Here is a 19,779-nt window from a genome sequence, read left to right on the forward strand (position 1 = left end):
ATAAATGTAATATATTAAAATTATTATTTATGTTACAACATTTTGTTGAATATTTCGATCAAAATCAAATTTTAATAACACTACTATCATACGTATTAAAAGATTTATAAAACAGTAAAAATTGTACTGGTTATCTTGATTATTTATTTATTTAACTTGAGTTTTGAAATTTCGCCGATAAAAGAAATGGAAGAAACAATTTTACGTTGAATAATTAAATAATAACAACGGATGATATATTAGTTGCTATATCATAAAACCTTTAGGAGCTTTCCTCGGCTTTAGAGTTCTTGCTCGATATTGGAAACTTCAACAGAAGAAGCATAGAACAATAAGTGAATGAGAAATTCACTAGCCTATACTTTATGATTCAAAGTTTAAAAGATTCTCTCTTCTCGTTAGTAATATTTAATGGCAATCACATTATCTGTATGTCAATGATTGCAGTTTATTACATCAAATTAAACCAATAATTATATTTAATACAATAAGTTTATGTTAGAAGAAAAATTGCAAATTTTTTACATTTTTTTACTAAGTTTTCAGCTAGTTTTTTTTAAAGTAAGTAAGTTAATCCCACTAAGGATTTTCTCCTTTTTAGCATCGTATTTTTATATAATACAATCCCAGAGGGCTTCGATAAAAATAAAAGAAAATGTGAGGGAAACGAGAGAAGGTGTTGAACTCGTAAGAATAACTAGCGCGTTTTTTAAATGTTAAAAATAAACTATACAGAACATGGAATTTTTGATATTGGATTTGGTACGCGTGTCAAGTAACGCGTGTTCGCTTCTGCTCGCAACCGACATAAAAAAAAAAGTACCTTTGATCTTATATATCTATGATTAACATTGATCGGTTTACGCAGGATTCGAGAAAGTCTAGTAGCACGAACTCGTTACGCAGTCTCGGTCACTCGACTTTTGACCTCTCGTATCCCGTATTTCGAAGCTGATTCTCAATCCCCTTATTCGCAACTACCTGGCTGCCTTGAATTTGCCATGTGTATTCTTATTCTTACACGAAAAAAAGAGAATGAAATAATTTTCAATTTGATTGGAATAGATTTTGCCAGATTTTTTTATATATATTATATAATATGAAAAAGAAAGGATCATTTTTAATCACATTAAAATTATCTTTGCATTATACTTCCATATCGAGAAAGAGATTTTAATCTATCTTTTACGTTGCTTTCCGTTTTGTATCGATAGGAAAGGGGAAGAAAAGGATAAATTTCATAAAAAATTTTAATGCAGTATCAAATAATGTATATATGTAATATCAATAATCAATCCAATGCTATCGTATATTATTAATTAATTTTTACTTGTGGTACGGCCAGAAATCTGACCTTAGGTATATTTCGAAAATTATAACGTCACTGAAAGCAAAACGATCGTGAACAGAGCCCAAAATTAATCAAACAGACTCGATATGCAAACCCTAATCTTGACTAACGCGTAGCAGCGTCGAAATTACATTTACAAATGTTATCCTAGCCGAACGCGATGATGGCGAACGCGTGGCGAATCCTCGCTTTAAGTACCGGTAAACGATCGTAATCCTCTAGAGCCTCCAGAGCCTCCAGCAAACGAAGACGGAAGAGAGCACGATGGCAATGTCTCTTGGAAAACTGAAGCGCGCTATACTCACGACGGAGCCGCCACTCGGGACAGGGTCTCGCAACCTTCCACCTCGCTCTACCCTCGCGCGACCAGGTGGCGGGTATGCACGCGATCCGCCGGTTGAAGAGCACTGGTCCCAGAAGGGAGGAGAAGAAACGAGCGGGGCCACGTTCGAGAACCCCTTCGGAACGGGTGGCAGCCCACATAGTCGCCTCGCACAGGTGAGGCCGATATCGACCTGACGCCAGAAATACCGGGCAGCATCGACCGTCGTCGTCGTCGTCGTTATACCTGGTCTCCCCCGCCTGCCACCCTCACCCGCCGCCGTCGTCACCCCCGGAGGATGCCGGCGCCCGCGTACAGTCAATGGTGGAGGGTTTGGGGGCTGACGCACGGCCTCGCCGCCGCCAATCCCTGGACCCTGGTGGTCGCGGCTGCGCCCTGTCGTGTTTTCCGCAGCGGAACCGCCGCCGACGCCGACGTCGCTACCGCTACCGCGACGGCAAGAGAGGGCGCCGTGGCGACCCGGTGGCGGGGAGGACTACGAGGGCAGACGTTCTAAAGCCACCCCGACGGAGAGACACGCCGAGACGCCCCTGCCATTGGGAGCCCTTCGGTCTTAGTAAGTATCCCGGCCGATCTCTCGTTCCTCTCTGCATTCTCGCATCATTTCTTTCTCTCGCTTGCTCATCTCGCTCTCTCGTCTTCCTCCTCGTATTTTCAAAGGTGCACGCGTTCGTGGAATTTCCTATGAATCTTCTTGATCCTGGTGCGCAGCTTGCGGGCTCGTTTGGCAGGAATCGGTAGTTTCCAATACGATTCGAGAGAGAGAGAGAGAGAGAATTAGAGTCTCGTATAATTTATAAATGTTCTCTTTCTCTCTTTTCGATGTTTGTTGAATGATGAAAAATTATTCCTGATAAACCTGAATTTTTAAAAATTTATGTTGATGCGACGGTAATCGTTGAGACATGCAATGCTTCCGGTATAAATTGCCCTTTCGATAATTTCGTGTACATGTTGAGATTTCTTGATTCATAAGATTCAATCGAATTCTCGAGGGATTAATAGAATTCACGCTTCTGCACAATTTTTCTTCACGCTCTTTTCTAACTTGCTTTGTCTGAATAACATGTGAACTAGCTAAAAAAGAGTTTAAAAAAATATATGTATATTATATATATATATATATATATATATATATATATATATATATATATATATATATTTGCACAAATCATATCGCATTATATATTAATTTTCAATTGGTTGTTCTGCAATCATTGCATCAGTTTTTCTCTTGAATCAATCTTGATTTTTTTAGATAAATTTATGTTATCTTAAAAATAATTAATATATCTATCTCTCACTTTATATTTATATCTATTATTACAGTTTGTGGCGCAACAATATTGCTTTATTTGCAATACAATATTTTAAATTAAATTTGATCGTTAAATCACGAAATAAAGATTTTTACTCTACTTATTACAAGATATAATTGCATTCTGACAAAAAATATAATAAAAATGACAGGATTGAGAATTAGAATTTAAAAAATAGCATAGATTTTTTCGTATGAATTTAAATTCTCCACCGAGAATGGGGTTTGTTGTGTAACGCGTGATCAAATTGACACTAAGGAAATCCTAGAGTTACGGTTGAAATTTGCGATTACAAGAACGACACGGATAATAAGGGACATTACTGAACTCCTCCTGCAAACAACGACGTACGAAATAACACGTGGCTGTCAAATAACTATATTACGATGCGACGATGCGGGGGAGTAAAAATTACCTTGGGAAGTTACGCACGTGTGTAATGCCCGGTCTTCCTCAAATGTGCACAGTATAAGAGAGCCGGATGTTATAGATAGATGCAGAAACGGTAAATTTAACCTGCCCATTGGTATAACGCGTACATAAGATAATAGAAAGGTTAGTAAAAATTGTGTCGAACGTATATATATACACGATAGGACATGAATATGTAGAGTAAAAGCGATGTTGCCTCACGCGCGATTGCGCGAGTTAAAAATATGATGATGATGATGAATTTCAACTCGAAGGTTGACGGACTCTCCCTTTATTTCATTCTTAAACCAGGTTCCTCTACAAAAGAGAGAGGGGAATAAACACACTTTTATAAGTGTAAATCTGTTATTACATAATTTGCGTGTAAAACCTGTTGTTGCTCTAGTAGAGACAATGCTATTTTTGCTATTTCAGACTTATGATGCTCTTGCAAACACACATTTTCTCTCGAAAGTATACACTCATGCATGTGCATTTTTTTTCTCAAAATAACAAATTTTTATTGCTACTAATCGTTCATAAATTAATCTAATAAGTAGAGATGCTGTCGCTGTTGCAGGCTCAGTTGTGAACTCGGCTGAAAAGGTGGAGGGCCCGGGGACGCGGGGAGCCAAGGAGTCGGTGAACGACTCGAAGGACGAAGACGGATCGGACGTCGCCTCGACTCTGAGCGGCTTGCTCGCCGGTCTTCCGACCTTGGCGGGCCCCCAACGCCTCGCCAATTCCCTCAGGCAGAAATTCGCCAGTAACTCCGGTGAGTCGATGAATTGTTTTTGCGTACGGCGTATGTCGTCGGGGAGGCTCGCGTTCCAAGTCCGCCTATCGATCACATCCGGGACGACGAGGACCACGACGACGATCGACAGGCGTCGTTTCGCGAACGCGAGAACCATCGTCTCGAAATCGATCGACCCCTATAATTCTGTGCCTCGGATTAAATGTTAAATATTGTAGCACAGGCTACGAGTACCAGCTGAATCTAAATCGTACTTTTTTTGTTTTACATTCACGAAAGGTTTCGATGAATTAGGATAATAACGGAGTATGTGAATAATGGAGTCGGAGCACGCAGCAAATCAAATTAAGTAGATATTTAATCCAGATTGCGGCGAATTGTCGCGTTCCCGAAAAAAGTTGCTAAGTGTACTTTATATTAATTGCGCTTACCAATTTTTCCCGTTTTTCGGCTTGCGAGAGAGATGTGGCTCTAGTTTCTACTGCCCTCAACCCTTTCGAGACACCCATTGTTTTACTGTACTCTTAAAGTATAATTATCGTATTTTCATCGTGCTCTTGCACTGCTCTCTTTGTTAATTTAAAAGGAAAAACGGAGAAAGTGACAAAAAGGATTTAGAAACATTCATGAATTGTATTTAAAAAAAGAAACTGCCTATTTTAATGCAATTTTTTTTATATAAAGTATTTTAATAATTTTAGTAATTTTTAAAAGCGACTTTTTTCATTTTTGATAACTGACAGTAGATTATGAAAATTTGAATGATTAAATTTTAGATTATATGGACATTTAAGTAATTAAAGTTTCATAATTACACAATAGTGTTATGAAGTCTTCTTTCGCTTAAAAATAATATGAAGATATAAATAATGCATTTGACGTTTAATCGAAAATTTAGAGCTCGCATTAAGGATACTATTTGTACATTTTTGTCGGTAGAATTTGATGAAAAGAAACTGATGCATTGTAAGGTTCCCCTTTTTATTCTCGATTCAAACTATGTTTTCGGCTTTGTATTTCAATTAGATTTTTCGCAATTATTTATTTGCAAGTTTATTTATTACTGGTTTCTTAATAAGATTTATTCGGATTAAATTGATTTCTCAATAAGATTTATTGATTTATTGATTTATTGATTAGATTCGTTATTGATTTCTCAATAAGATTTGGTTAAGCTTACCATTAATTTCCTAATAAGCTTTATATTAAATAATTATTGATTAAATTAATCGATGATTTCTTAATAAGATCTATTTCTGAATAACACTTATATTTCAGATGTTTGTTGCTTAAGTTGTTGATTAGTTTTGTCACCGATTTCTTCTAATAAATTTCGACACGTTAATAATTTATTATGAATATCTCTGAGAAAATATTGTTTCTTTATTATCTTTTCTATTTTCCTTATTGTTTTTTCTAATGATTATTCATAGATATCAGGCGATGAATATTAACTGATTAGATCAGGCACTCTCTTTGATCAATGATCTTATTTATCGCGCGTTGCTGCAACCTCACAAGGAAAGATTCTTAGTGTCTCGTTAGTCTCGATTGAATGCATTTAAAAGCGACCGTGTACGCATCATTCACTCTTATCCGACGTTTCAAATCACTTTTATAAAATAACCGCGAACACATGCAAATCGAACAATCATCAATGCAAAAAAACTTCGCGAAAAGAAAGGAAAAAGACGTAAGACATTTATTAATTTGATTAAGAATGATTATGATTATGGAAATTTAATTACTTAAATTCTTTACTCTTTATTTCTAAACCAAAGGAGGCCCTCTAATATTGTTCATTGTTTTTTTTATATTCATTTTATATGATTGGTCATCATTTTCAACTATGACAATTCGATAAAACTGTAACAATATTAACAATATCGAACAGCAATATCGCCATTAGTACTCCTAGTAACGTTAACATTCGTGAAGTGATTAGCGACCTTGCCAACAAAGTCTAGCACGCGTCGACCCTCGCCCCTTGTTTTCTTGGCGCTTTCCCGCGCTGTTTTTATCTCCACCGTGTAACACGATACACGATATAGGCTCAGGTATATAGAGTCGATCTCGCGACGCCTTATCGTGGGGGAGCCTCCATCCGGTGTCGTGTTCTCTTTCAAACACGCGCGGGGAAGCAACCCGGAAAGAGAGAAATAGTCTAGAGAGCGGGTGTGCATTTTCCTTGCTGCACAAAAGTGCTGCTTATCGTGATCGCGTGGTTGGGTCGGACAATGGATTCTGGGTGGTTTGGATGGACATCGTCGTTTCGCGCTGACCAGGCCGGGTCAGGGCTCCCCCCCATCTTCTTTTTCTTCTTCTTCTTTTTCTTCTTTTTCTTCAACTCTTCCCAATCCCGAGTCTCTTCTCCGACGCATTTTTTCTGACGGTAATCTCTTGCTAATCCGTCGCGAAGCCTGTCGGTTGCCGTCGCGAAGAAGCGGTATTGCGTAAACAGCGTGTAAAAGAAAAAGAAAACTCGCGCGAATCGGTTAATCGAACGCGAGAGCTAATCGCCAACTCGGTGATCTGTTGTAGGTTACCCCCGGCCCGGCCTGATGCGCGCCGCCCCTATCGCGACGATCTCCTCGTCACGTTCGCTTCCCGAGGTCGCACGACTGGTGACCGCGGTTAGTCTCACCCGTTAAGACACATACAAAAAAAGCGGAAGAGAAAACCGGTCGCTCCGCGAGCGGCCACTTAGAGAACATCATGACGACGATACCGATACTCAACATGGAATTCGGCGAAGTTAAGGAAGTCGTCTGGTCGAAGCTGCAGGAACCCAAGTCTCAGCGCAAGCTGATTCTTGTCATCGTCTCCGTGGCGTTGCTGCTGGATAACATGCTGTACATGGTGATAGTGCCGATTATACCCGACTATCTGAAATATGTGGGCGCGTTTGGGCCAGTCGAGGAGACGCCACCCAACTCCACCGATGCGCCGAGTCATCCCGGTCAGGACTCCGCTACCGGGATACTATTCGCATCGAAGGCGATCGTGCAGTTGATGGTCAATCCGTTCTCCGGTGCGTTGATCGACCGAATCGGCTACGACATACCTATGATGATCGGTCTCTGCATCATGTTCCTGTCAACCAGCGTGTTTGCGTGCGGCAAGAGCTACAGCGTGCTGTTCTTCGCGAGGAGTCTGCAAGGTGTTGGTTCCGCATTCGCCGATACTGCCGGCCTTGCCATGATCGCTGATCGCTTCACCGAGGAGTCGGAACGTTCGAAAGCGCTTGGCATCGCCTTGGCGTTTATCAGTTTCGGCTGTTTGGTCGCGCCGCCATTCGGCGGCGCTCTGTATCAGTTTGCCGGCAAGGAGGTGCCGTTCCTGATACTAGCATTCGTCAGTTTAGCGGACGGCTTCATGCTGCTGCTGGTGATGAAGCCGATCAAAGAACAGTTACGCGCTCGCAGTCACGAGCCCAAGTCGACGATACCGATCTGGCGATTGCTAATAGATCCGTACATCGCTGTATGTGCGGGTGCTCTGATGATGTCCAACGTCGCGCTAGCCTTTCTCGAGCCAACCATCTCGCTATGGATGGAAGACACGATGACTCACGACAACTGGAAGATCGGTATGGTATGGCTACCGGCTTTCTTCCCGCACGTAGTCGGTGTAATAATCACCGTGAAGATGGCTAAGCAATATCCACAGTATCAATGGCTGATGGCGGCCGGCGGACTCGCGCTCGAGGGCCTCTGCTGCTTCATTATACCATTCTCCACTTCGTATATAATGCTGATGGTACCTCTGTGCGGCATTTGCTTCGGCATCGCGCTTATCGACACCGCACTGCTGCCTACGCTAGGCTACTTGGTGGACGTCAGATATGTATCGGTCTACGGCAGCATCTACGCGATTGCAGACATCTCGTATAGCGTAGCGTACGCGGTGGGTCCGATCATAGCTGGCGGTGTGGTCGAGGCAATCGGTTTCACCGCGCTCAACATTGGCATCGCCTTCTCGAATCTTCTCTACGCGCCAGTGCTCTATTATTTGCGGCACATCTACGATTTCAAGCCGTTCCAGGATGAAGCAAACGTACTGATGCAGGATCCACCCGATAAGGAATACCAGACATACGTGTTGCAGGAGCAGCGGCCGATCACCGGCGAGATAGGTAACCACCTGAATCAGACACGCATGGAGACGAATATCGACCAAGGTTACGATCAGAACTATCAGACGCCCATGCAGACAAGTTATGGCGGCTACGGCGCGCAAAACACGAACATTGGCTACACTCAATCCGCGCACGAACAACCGCCGGTTTACAATCAACCGCAGGCAGGCTACGGTCAACCCGGCGACTACGGCCAGCAGAGGAATTACGTGGTCGACCAGGAGCAACCAGGCCAGGGTGGCCAGGTTGATGTGAATCCCTTCAGGAGACAGACGGACCAACGACCGGCCGGAGACAGCAATCCCTTTAGACAAGGAATGTATTAAGAGCGATGGCCGCCGCTACCGGTGTCGTCAACGATCGCTCGAAAGTGTGCGTTCGAGAGTCTTCGAGACAGGCTTCCACAACTTAACGGCAGAGAAACGACGTCGTAGGGCAGTTCGGCGAGATCCTCCTCAGGAGCGACAGCGATCGGGACGCTCGATCAGCCTGCGGAGGATCGCTGATCGCGCTCGCCGGATTTCGATCGTGCTCGAGGTTATCATCGGTGTTTTGTCGGGGATGATGAGAGGCAACGACTTCCAGAGTGATTTCCTCGGACTCTCGCGGAAGGTCATCCTCATGGTGAATCCTGACGGTCCTGGGATCCATGTGTAGCATCGGTAATAGGAATTACGAGTACGAAAAATAGAGAAGAAAAATAAAGAGAAACGTTGTTGAAAGATGCAGGATAAGTCGTTGAAAGACTGAGAGACGACGATTGGTATAGAAAAGATTCGCCGGAAGCGAGAATAAGGACCTCGAGGGAGACGAGTAATCGCAACATCGAAATAAAATAAAACAAAGAGTGAGAAGGAAGAGAAATGTATCGGTGCTATGGAGAGAAGAAAAAGTAGCATCCTACATCTAGGATGCGAGTCGTTGCGTAAAGTGTAAGGGGAAAGAAAGAGAAAGAGAGGATTCACGGCCGCGACGAAGGCTTCCTATCAGCAAGGACCTTCGCTCGCGGATTGCCGCCGGGCAAGTTTTGAATTTTTATCGTTTTCGTTGAAAATCGTTCTGCTTGCTGAACGGAAATATCATATCATTAATTAAGGCGTCAGAGAAATCTAGGAAGTAAGGCTTTAAGTTAGGTAGCCGATCATATAGAGGAGGGTTGTGACGAGGATGATCGAAGCTCGCGTTCCGCGAATCGCTCTTTATTGACAAAGTACTTGTCTCTCTGCTTCGATCTTTTCAAAGTTTTATTACAAGAAAAATTTAGGAGTGAAACTTGGATTGCTTGCGATCATCCGAGGCTTTCACATTCTAAAATCGTTATTTGTTACGCGTTTATTGTTAGTAAGGTTCTTTTCTACAACTGGAATAATCATTATAAATTATTATTAATAAAGATAACACGTGAAGTCTATTAAACATTTTTAATTCAATGTTTGAAATTGTTTTACACTCCTTTATCTATTTTCTTGTCTTCGAAAAGGAAGAAAACCTCTCTTTTTACAATTTTAATGAAATAAAATATAAGTATTTTTCTCAATTACTTGATAACACTTTAATAATTTTCTAATACTCACATGTATACACACAATAATTTAAAAAGATATTGTTCTAAATGACCGATTTTTGTTTCAATCGTTTAATTTCTTCTTACACTAATCGAGTACTTTGCTGCAATAACGGAGCAATAGCAGTACCAAAGCGCGAGCGCGTCAAAGTATAAACATATCTGTATTTTTATGAGATTACTTTTCTAATTATAGAGATATTTCGTTCGAACCGGATTTGGTTCATGCGGGAAATCGCGCGATATCTAGACGTAGACATGCATTTCTATATGTATATAAATATATCAAACTTTATCATGTGTCAGAGTGACTCGGCTGTAAGATTTCGCAGCAATTATCGCGAGACATCATTGCATGAGGAGAATATTTTTTAATTATTTCAAATATTTAAAATTCAAATATTTAATCAAATTTTTAAATTATATCAAATATTTAAAATTTGCTTCGCTTAAAACAACAATTTCATTTCAACTTACACAGAAAAAGAATAAGTGTCAAATCAAAACTTATATACTTAAACTAACGCGTTCATAGTTTCGTATATACGCAACAATTTATAATCTTCTTAAAAGAATTTAATAATTTTAAATTTTAATATTATAGTCTTATTTTAATACTGTAATTGTCATCTGAAGAATATATAATTATTTAATTCTACTTTAAGAAAATTATAATCTTTGATTTAAAAATGTCATTTTCCATCTAACATTGTTTCTTTTTCATTCAAGAAAATTAAATCTTAAATCATAAGAATATATTTTTCTTGATTAAATTATATAAAATGGCTTCATTCAAGTAAGCAATTATTCAAGCAATTATATTTTTCTGTAATTAACGCAATATAATCTCATTTCAAGATTTCCATGTTAAAACTAAATATATTTTCAAAACAAGAATGTCCTTTTTTCAGAGTATCTTGTATGTGTTTCCTTTTTTCGTAGGAATTTTTATTGAAACATTTATAAAAACGACGAAATAGCGTAGACTTGTGTTTCTCGTAGCTTTCGATATCTCTGTCAAGTCTTACGACCGAGTGCACGGCACACATCCGTACCTACTCGTCAATACTAAGAAGCGTTGGGAAAAGTGAATAAATAAATAAGTAATTAATTAACTAACGCCGTTACATTGATCATCGCCGGCGAGAAGGGCGCTTAAAAAAAGGAGGGGGAGGGTTCCTCGAACTTCAGGGAATCCGTTTCGCTCGCTTCGATCTTGGACCTCAGGATCACACGCCCGTCGTCGCGAGGATCCTCGAGGGTCGATTTCCGCGGGTGCTTTGAGTTAACAGTGCCTGAACTTTGCAGTTTTTACCCCCGTCGTGTGTCGCGAGAGATTACTAGTACGAATAACCGTTAACAAAAGTTCTCCCCGTAAAAGATCCAAGCAAGTGTGTAACCCGACCTAACGTAACGTAGACTCTCTATTAGACACTCGCTATACATATGTACCTAAACGTAGGCTATACGTTTTTGTTTTATAGCTGAGGAAGAGAGTAAAGAACGTTTTATCTCCGCAATGGCATTTCGTTTCTATGAGCTGGCCTCTAAAGTTAAGCATTTTATCGTAACGTGGCAACGTATGGCTCGCCGATAATTATCATCGCGATTCCGCTAATAAATTGAGCGAAAACTAACGCAATAATACCCTTTGAAATGATTAAAAAACACAAACTCTGTGATTTACCTGCTACAAGTTTTTTTAATTAAATCAATTAAATATATTTTTAATTACAAGTGCATTTAATTACTTCTCTATATTTTTGCAGAAAATGTCTTTTTTCGTTATTTTAAAATATATAATCGTATATTACACAAAGCTCATGCTTTTTTCGATTCGATAATCGAGTAAAACCGAGTTATTCCCTGTCAAAGAACTTGCGATAATTATCGACAAGACATTGCATCGGTTGCATTACGATTATACATACACATATTACATGTATATCATATAAAGAATTATTCGTAGCTTCTTCTGTCTCTTGTAAATACATGTTATGCGCGAAAGAGAGAAAAAAAGAAGCTTCTTTCCTTCGTGCGGATGCGTTGCATATTGGATGTCCTAGAACTATTGTCATTTCTTTCAATTACATATTCTTTAATCGATATTTTCATAATATAATAAAAGCTCAAACTTTAATTAAAACAAGATCCATTTTAAATTTGATAAAAAAGAAGATTTTTATTTTATTTATCTTCACACACATATCTACAAAGCTATTTTAGGAAATTTGTTGCATTTTTGCTTATGATACTCGAGTATTTTCGAAGCTTTAACAATAAAATAAGCGTAATTTCTATTGCTTTTAGCTCTTAATATTTGTGGTCTTCGATAGTTTTGTGACATCCAATGTATATCTTGCCTACTTGTATCATATCGTTCATGAATGTTGTGAAAGCGATGATGTATGTGCGAATAAAATCCTTTTTCTTCTGCGTCGGGGGACTAAAGGCCAGTGATGGGCACAGCTATTATTGTCCTGACATTCGTCTGCGTAGAATCTGTGTGAGGACCTTAAAAGCAAAGTGAAGAAAACTTCTCTTAGAACGAGATTAGTTTCTTTTTGAATAAAATAGAAGAGACGCGCGTGCATTTTTCGCGGTTTCCAAAAAAATGTGGTAACATAAATGATTTTTCTAAAAATGTAACAAGTACATTAAGAATTGCTTTTACGACTTATAATTTAAAAAGAAAATTCTTTCGGATCTAAGAATGATCTCTCTCTCTCTTTCAAGAAGAGGAGCATCGGTGATATTATTTTGCTTTTGAAATCCTCACTTACTGAACAATACAAGAGACTCGCTGTTGTCAGAAATTTTGTTAAGTTTCGATGATTATAAGATGGTACTATTTGTTGTAATTACTAAGAGTGAGAGGGAAAATGGAGAGAATTTCTCTTTCTTCTTGTGTACAGAGAAATTTCTAAATCATGTACCGATAATCTGTAGATAATTACCGGATAATTCGCGGATGAGTCGTTGCTTCTTCTTTACTTGATAAAAGTTCAAACTTAATTTAAAATTTGAACTTTTTAAAATATATATTAGATACCTACGTAAAAGATTATCGTTGAAAAGCAGTTTCTTTGATGAAGCAAAATAAACCAAGTGTATTCCCTATATCGAAACCTCGCTCTGTTGAGAATGGTGTTTAAAATGCAAACGTGAACGCTAGTTTCTCAACAATATTTTTCTCACCTCAAAACCGAGTCTAATTCCCAAGTGTTGCGAGAAAGGGGACGGCGACGGAGTGCCGGAGATCGACGATCTCCAGTTTATCATATTACGACATTGTGCGCAATACGCGAACACATATCATAAGAGAGAAAGAGAGAGAGAAAGAGAGAGAACGGAGGGAAAACATGGCCACCGGGATTATATATCTAATTATCCGTGCATAATGCATATTATCCGTGCGCGATAAAGGAGTCGGTCGTGCATCTCGAGATTATCCGTAAACATAGCGTAACTTAATTGCAATACGTCCGCACTTTGCGCGTATATATACACATACAGACACACAGACATAAACGATACACACACTCGCGAGACTATATACGTATACCATTAAAAACACACACATACACATGTATGTATGTATATTTAATTGATGATGAAAAACCAAGTAATTCGAAATGCGTATGTAATTGAAATCCTATGACACTGTAATGTTGTTGAACCGGTTATTAAAGATGTCATTGTTACCGAAGAATATCATGTGTTGCACTTTATGCTACATCGATGGCCTTTATCATGATTTCTTAAATCGTTAATTGAATATTCAATTATCCAATTCATAAGACCTTTCGAAATTATTTCTTATAATTTTGATTGAAAAGTTAATTTTCTTTTACGCAATATTTACAGGCAATTATTACTGTTTTATATCAAAGCGTCAATAATGATAAAAAATAATGTTAAAAAATAAAAATAATATTAAAATAAAAATAATAGATAAAAAAATAATATTAAAATAAAATATAGATCGCATTATATTATGCTCTCTTATAGAGTATTAATTAATAGACAAATTTAATTCATTTCGCCGAAAGTCGATCATCGGAAGAAAAGTCTAGTGCAATCGCCACGAATTGATCATAAATCATTTTCACATTTATATCAAAAGTATGATACAACTGTTCATCTTTTTCTCGCGATACGCTCAAGAAAAAAGAAGAGAGAAGGAGAGGGAGAAAGCAATATCCCAAGACGAATTATACCGGTATCATATCGCGGGATGCTGCAAAGGATCATGAACTTTGATCGACAAGTGACGAGAGACGGGCGAGGAAAGGGCTGTAAGCCCTTAAGAACATTGTCGCGCGGCACGCGCCGCGCGGAATTCGGGCCTAATGAAAAAGCGAGCGCGGAGAAGCGAAGCGAGAGGAGCGAGGCATTCACGGGATGTCTGCGGGGCCCTAGTGTCACCCTAACCCCATCAAAGTGTAATAATATTTATATTAGGGCGCAGCCCCGACAGAGGGTAGGACGAGCCCCAGAGATGCTCCGGAAGGGGCGTCCGTCCCTCACCCCCTTCTGTCTCCTGGTAACGACCGGCCCGCGGCTCGTTCCGCAGATATCGATCGCGGCCTCGTAACGAGTACGCCGCATCGATAACGCCACCATTCTCCACCGTATCGATTAATCAGACGAGATACGCGGGGTACACGAGGACGCGTGGATTTCGCGATCACGTATATAAAGCTTTGAGCTTAGAGCGCGATTATGTCAATATGAATTTTGTCAACGTCGTTTGGCGCGAGTTTTGCGCTATAGTTTTAACAAAATATTGAATTTCGTGGACAAAGTTTATTTTTCATTTTTACTAAAAAATTTCGTTCGTCTCGTTGATATATGATATAAGATACATGTTTAACACACATATATTTTTCTTGTCAAAGATTGAATTTTCTCTCTCAAAAAAAATCGATATATAAGTTTTCAAGCTGAAGCAAAGAAGAAGAGATGTAAAAATTGCAGGAGATACCAATAAATGAGAAGATTTTAATCTTCAACTAATTCTAGATATGAAGCTCGATTGATTATCAACATATTTAATTTTCAAGCTATAATAATATTTAAGAAAATGTGCATGATATAATTAATTTTAGAAAAGTTTCAATTTTCTTGCTACGGCGGAGTGTTTCGTTATACGAGTCACTTATTTTGAGTTACATAAGTAATGTGTACATATATATTATACTGCGGTCGTGTATAATCATCTCTCTCTACTCAGATCTTTACATGTCCCAGATCTCACAAGGTTGTTCTAGATTAAAGTCGATGCGTCGGTGTGCATGAATATTGATCCCTTTCTATTCTCGCGTCTGTAACGGTATCCAAATATTTTATATTTTTAGCTATATATTAGTAAAAAATATAAAACTTATATATTCTCCTTCTTATATAATAAATATTTCTTAAATTTTCAACATTTAAAATTTGATCTAAATTCTTTTGTGAATAGACCGTTTAATAGTTCTAATCAATGAACAATATCCTTCTTTTGGAGATTTCAACAAGCTTCTCTACGATTTCAACGAATCGTGACAAATTAAAAAAAAAACAAAAATTATATGTATCATAAATGAGAAAACATTTATGAAAGCGCAATTCAATTATGACGTCTTTTCAAAGGAAGTCTGAACAAAAATATAACAACAAAAATATTTGTCTCTAAAATAAAATTGAATATAAATATAATTCGCACTCGTGCATTATTTTATATCAACCGAGATAAGAAAGGAAGCAATAATTATCCATGATACGCTTCTAAACCAGAAAACCAGCATTAATTGATATAATTTATATTTACTTCCACGAATAAGATTTATAGAAAATGTGCAGGATAAATATATAATTTTAAATTAATATATAATTTCAAATTTTATATCATTTTTCCGAAATGAAAAGTTACAGGATTTATTAATAAATCGTCAACCACTCGTGCATTTAACGTTAATTTTGGATTAATAGTTAGAGAACGTCACCGACTGCAGATACGAAAATTACTCGAGTTTGTCAGCGGGAATTCGGTCGAGTGTATCCCGGGAACGGTTCCAAAGCGGCAAACGAGTCGGCAAATTGGATTCACGGGATGCTGGACGTTACGTCGGAGATGCGTGATCGGGATAAGGTGGTCCACACCGAACTCGATTAGATTTCTGGCGCCTCTCCCCTCCTCTTCGCTCCTTATTCTGACTCGCGACCCTTCGAGATTGGCCAGGCACGATTAATTGACGGTAGTCCCTTCGAGACTCCTCGACGAGATTCGAAACGACAGCTACGAATTCCAGGAGGGTGCGAAGAAAGGCATAAGGGTGTACGCACTCGACATGGATCCGTGTTGGATGTCAGTGCTTTAAGATTAAGTCATTTAGCTTAACTTGTTGATCGCGAATTTACGCTACGCTGTCTTGGAACGCGCTGAGAAGAGGAATCTTGTTACAGTGTAATTAAACTGCCGTCGCGAATTTTCAATGGATTTTTCGATAAAAAATTATAATTACAAAGATCGCAAAAGGTATAATTACAAAGATCACATTTCTTTCAATTGAGAAACTTGGAATATTGGTAACAAATTTTCGTTACGACATAATTCATTTTAATCAACTATATCGTGTGTAAATAATTGTGTTCAATGTTTGAATATAGGTTTTAATTATTTTTATTTAATCGTGTAAGTGTGAAGATTCCTATGACACAAATGTGTTATATGCGTTCATCGATTACGACACGCTCGTCATTATGTATGTCCCTCGGGGTATAAATCCATTTATCATACTGATACGTGTGCCTATATCGTTAATGACCGATTGTTAATGCTTGCTAATTAATGATCCCGCAGCGACTACCACAGTCGAAATTCAGGATCTAGAATGAGGAGTTCACTATCATTTGTCTTCGGTCAAATTGCGTGGAAAATAAATATAAAGCTGACAATGAATATAATATATAATGTCACGTTTGAAAGCGATAATAATTTTGGAAGAAATAAAAAAGATAAAATAAAACAAGAATATTGTTATATATTTTTCTTGAATTTTAATATCGAAGAAATAAAAAAAGCACCATGAAAATAATTAAACATAATCAATTTTACAACAGAAAATTAATTAATTTTCAACTAATATAAAAAGAAAGTTTATTCGGAGATGAACCAGTGACATTTGCCGTTTCTAGAACGCGATCCATATTCATAAGCTAATTTGGGAAATAGCATGATACTTTGAATGTGCGCACATGCTGAATTGGAGATCCAATTTAGAATGGTATTAATCTTGGCATTAATCTTGGTATAAAAGCATTCTCGCTTGCGATATCTTTGAGGACTTTCGATCCGCGAATCGGTCAATCGGTCAAAAAAAAAACCCGACTGGAGAAAAAAAGAGGAGTCACGAGTGGCGCTCGCGGTGGCAAAAGAAACATTGATTGAACACGAAGGGTGCCACGCCGGTGTTGTCGAGGACCGATGAGGCGAATAATCGGATTTAGGGATTATCAGCTCTCTTCGATGTCGGGTCAGTATCATCGTCATCGAATTTGGGTATCGTAAGCGAGATGAACGAGTCATCATCGTCGCAGTCATCGAAGTTGAAAATCTTCGATGTTACAAATTTATCTAGATAATAATTATCTTCACGGTTCGTTTAGAATTAAAGGAGAGGAGGGGAGAGAGAGTCAAAGACGGAATGATATTTAATGTGCCTTGTCTAGTTACATTTATACGACGTGAATTTTTCAAAGACTTTTTAACAAAATATAATGAAAGATATTATACATTTTCTCGTGAATTTATTTCTCTCTAAATAAAAGTCCGCATCGACCATTTTCAAGATACAAATTAGATACATAAGACAAGTTTCCCGTGAATTTCGTTTCAGAGGCGAAAATAAAGACTGAAATAAATATGCGTAAATAAATATGGGTAAAAGAAGCGACGATTTTGCGTCAATTCGAAATATCTTATAGTTCATAAGATCTGACATGAGTACCTCGCATCGCTGCCGGCATTTCCGCTTGCGTAGGCTACCGAACCCGCCTTCACGCGCATTTTACGCTGGACCCTCTTATCTCGACAATAAATTTCTTTCGACACGCCACGCGCGTTCTCCTCCATTCCGAGAATCATCCCTGGGCTGGGATAACCCTATCGAGTACTGTCGAACCAGTATCTGCGGTTCCTCGCACTTTGGAAAGATCCAGATAGGGATGCTGCGTTATGGTGCGTGTGGCCGATAATAACGCTAGTTTATCGCATGATTTATCAAGCGCGATCGTAACATTGGGGGTGGAAAGGGGGTCGGGACCGTCGCTGTGACAAATTGCCGGTCCGCAGGAAGGGTGAGAGAGAAAGAGAGAGAGAGAAAAAGAGATACAAAGAGAGATCGGTCTACGCCTACATCTGTTTCCGCGCTAATACCTTGTATAACTCTTACGGGGGGTTGAGGACTTAGGGGACAGTGACGGGAAGGGAAAGTGTGGCCCGGAAGCGAGAAAGAAAGAGCTCAAGCGAGAGAAAAAGAGAGAAAAAGAAGCTCGCTCGAAGATGTATCGCGCTCGATGTGTCGCCGCGACACAATAAATATAAATAATGCATCCCGTTCTCTTGCGAGATCGCGGATGCAGAAGATCGATGTGTCGATTTCCGTCGCGGTCGAGCGATCATCCATCATTTCGCGGATCCGCGTGGACATGATCCACGCACGTCATTTTATTATCGCGAAAGAAGCTAAAATGTACTTATCGATCTCGAATATAAAAGATTTGTTCTTATTCCACATTAAATTCTGTTTTAAATCAAACTTAATTTTAATGAAACATGAAAGTCTGCATTTCTTTAGGAAAAAGATTAAAAAACTTTCTGATGAAGAGATATATTATATATTATATTTTGTAGGGATTAATAAAAATTGAAAGTTTATTTGGTCTTTAACTTTATATTTGATAGAGATACGACAATATATTTATTTCAGTATTTTTTCTTAATTAAAACATTCAGTATATATTAATAAAATATTAAAATTTAATTTTTTAAATATGTATATAAGACAATAAATTTAGAGAAATAAAAAGTCCAAGATACACAGAGCTGCAATCTAAAGTTTGCGCATTTCTTATGTTGATAGATGTATATGCTGAAAAGCTGAGGGGGATTTAGACAACCATTCACACCTGTGTCCTTATAAGAGTCACGCATTTGTCTTCGAATTCTCGCATACTCTTAAACTTCTGAAATATATACGTATATTCATTTATTTTAGTTCATTTTATAAAATTTTCATCTTATAAAATCTTGCAATTGTCTCAAATAAAGTGATAATGTATATAATATACACATGTAAAAGAATATTTAATTGAATGGGGATACACTAAATAAAATTGCATGCATTAAAATATGATTGATCGTTATTATCTCAGGTTCGCATGCATATCTTACATTTAGCATTTAAGATGGATTCTCCTCCTTTTTAGTCAGAAAATGGAATTTAATATATTAATATTCTTGAATAAATAGATAATACGTAAAAGACAAAGTAGATCTTCTTAATATGTATATACATATTCTAATTTAAATTTAATCATATTTAATCCCAATTTATATATCTTTGGTTTTCATACAATTTATAAATCCATGTTTCAAAATTTGACAATCGATAACCGCAATTTTTAAATAAAAATAAATCAAGATAAATAAAGTTGCAAAATCAATTTATTCTTTTGTTATAACTGTCCGAGTAGCATAACTATCTTTAAAATTAATAGGACTCGATATATCAATCATAAAATGAATCTTTTATAATCAATCGATTTCAGATCGATATGCTTCTTTTATATGAAGCAATTCCACTTTTCGCCATTATCATCGCGTTCAAAGCAAGTCTCTGAAATAGTCA

The 19,779-nt window shown here is 38.1% G+C and overlaps 1 protein-coding gene across 2 annotated transcripts in view; it reads left to right on the plus strand.

Annotated features, from left to right (window-relative positions):
- Positions 1 to 1,796: 1,796 nt before the first annotated feature.
- Vacht (Vesicular acetylcholine transporter) overlaps positions 1,797 to 19,779 on the plus strand; it is a 69,649-nt gene continuing 51,666 nt past the window's right edge. The window contains exons 1-2 of one of the 2 annotated variants that reach the window (XM_083103706.1): positions 1,797 to 2,250; positions 4,005 to 4,199. In XM_083103706.1, coding sequence (XP_082959832.1) covers positions 1,995 to 2,250; positions 4,005 to 4,199 — 451 coding nt within the window. In that variant the 5' untranslated portion in view covers positions 1,797 to 1,994. Of the gene's footprint in view, positions 2,251 to 4,004; positions 4,200 to 6,722; positions 13,609 to 19,779 lie in introns of those variants that run through there. The other variant, XM_083103707.1, reaches the window with a different exon arrangement.

The sequence above is a fragment of the Camponotus vicinus genome, unplaced genomic scaffold, assembly GCF_025532165.1.
Source record: "Camponotus vicinus isolate PSW18456_S1 unplaced genomic scaffold, iyCamVici1.0 SCAF_7, whole genome shotgun sequence".
NCBI lineage: Eukaryota > Metazoa > Arthropoda > Insecta > Hymenoptera > Formicidae > Camponotus > Camponotus vicinus.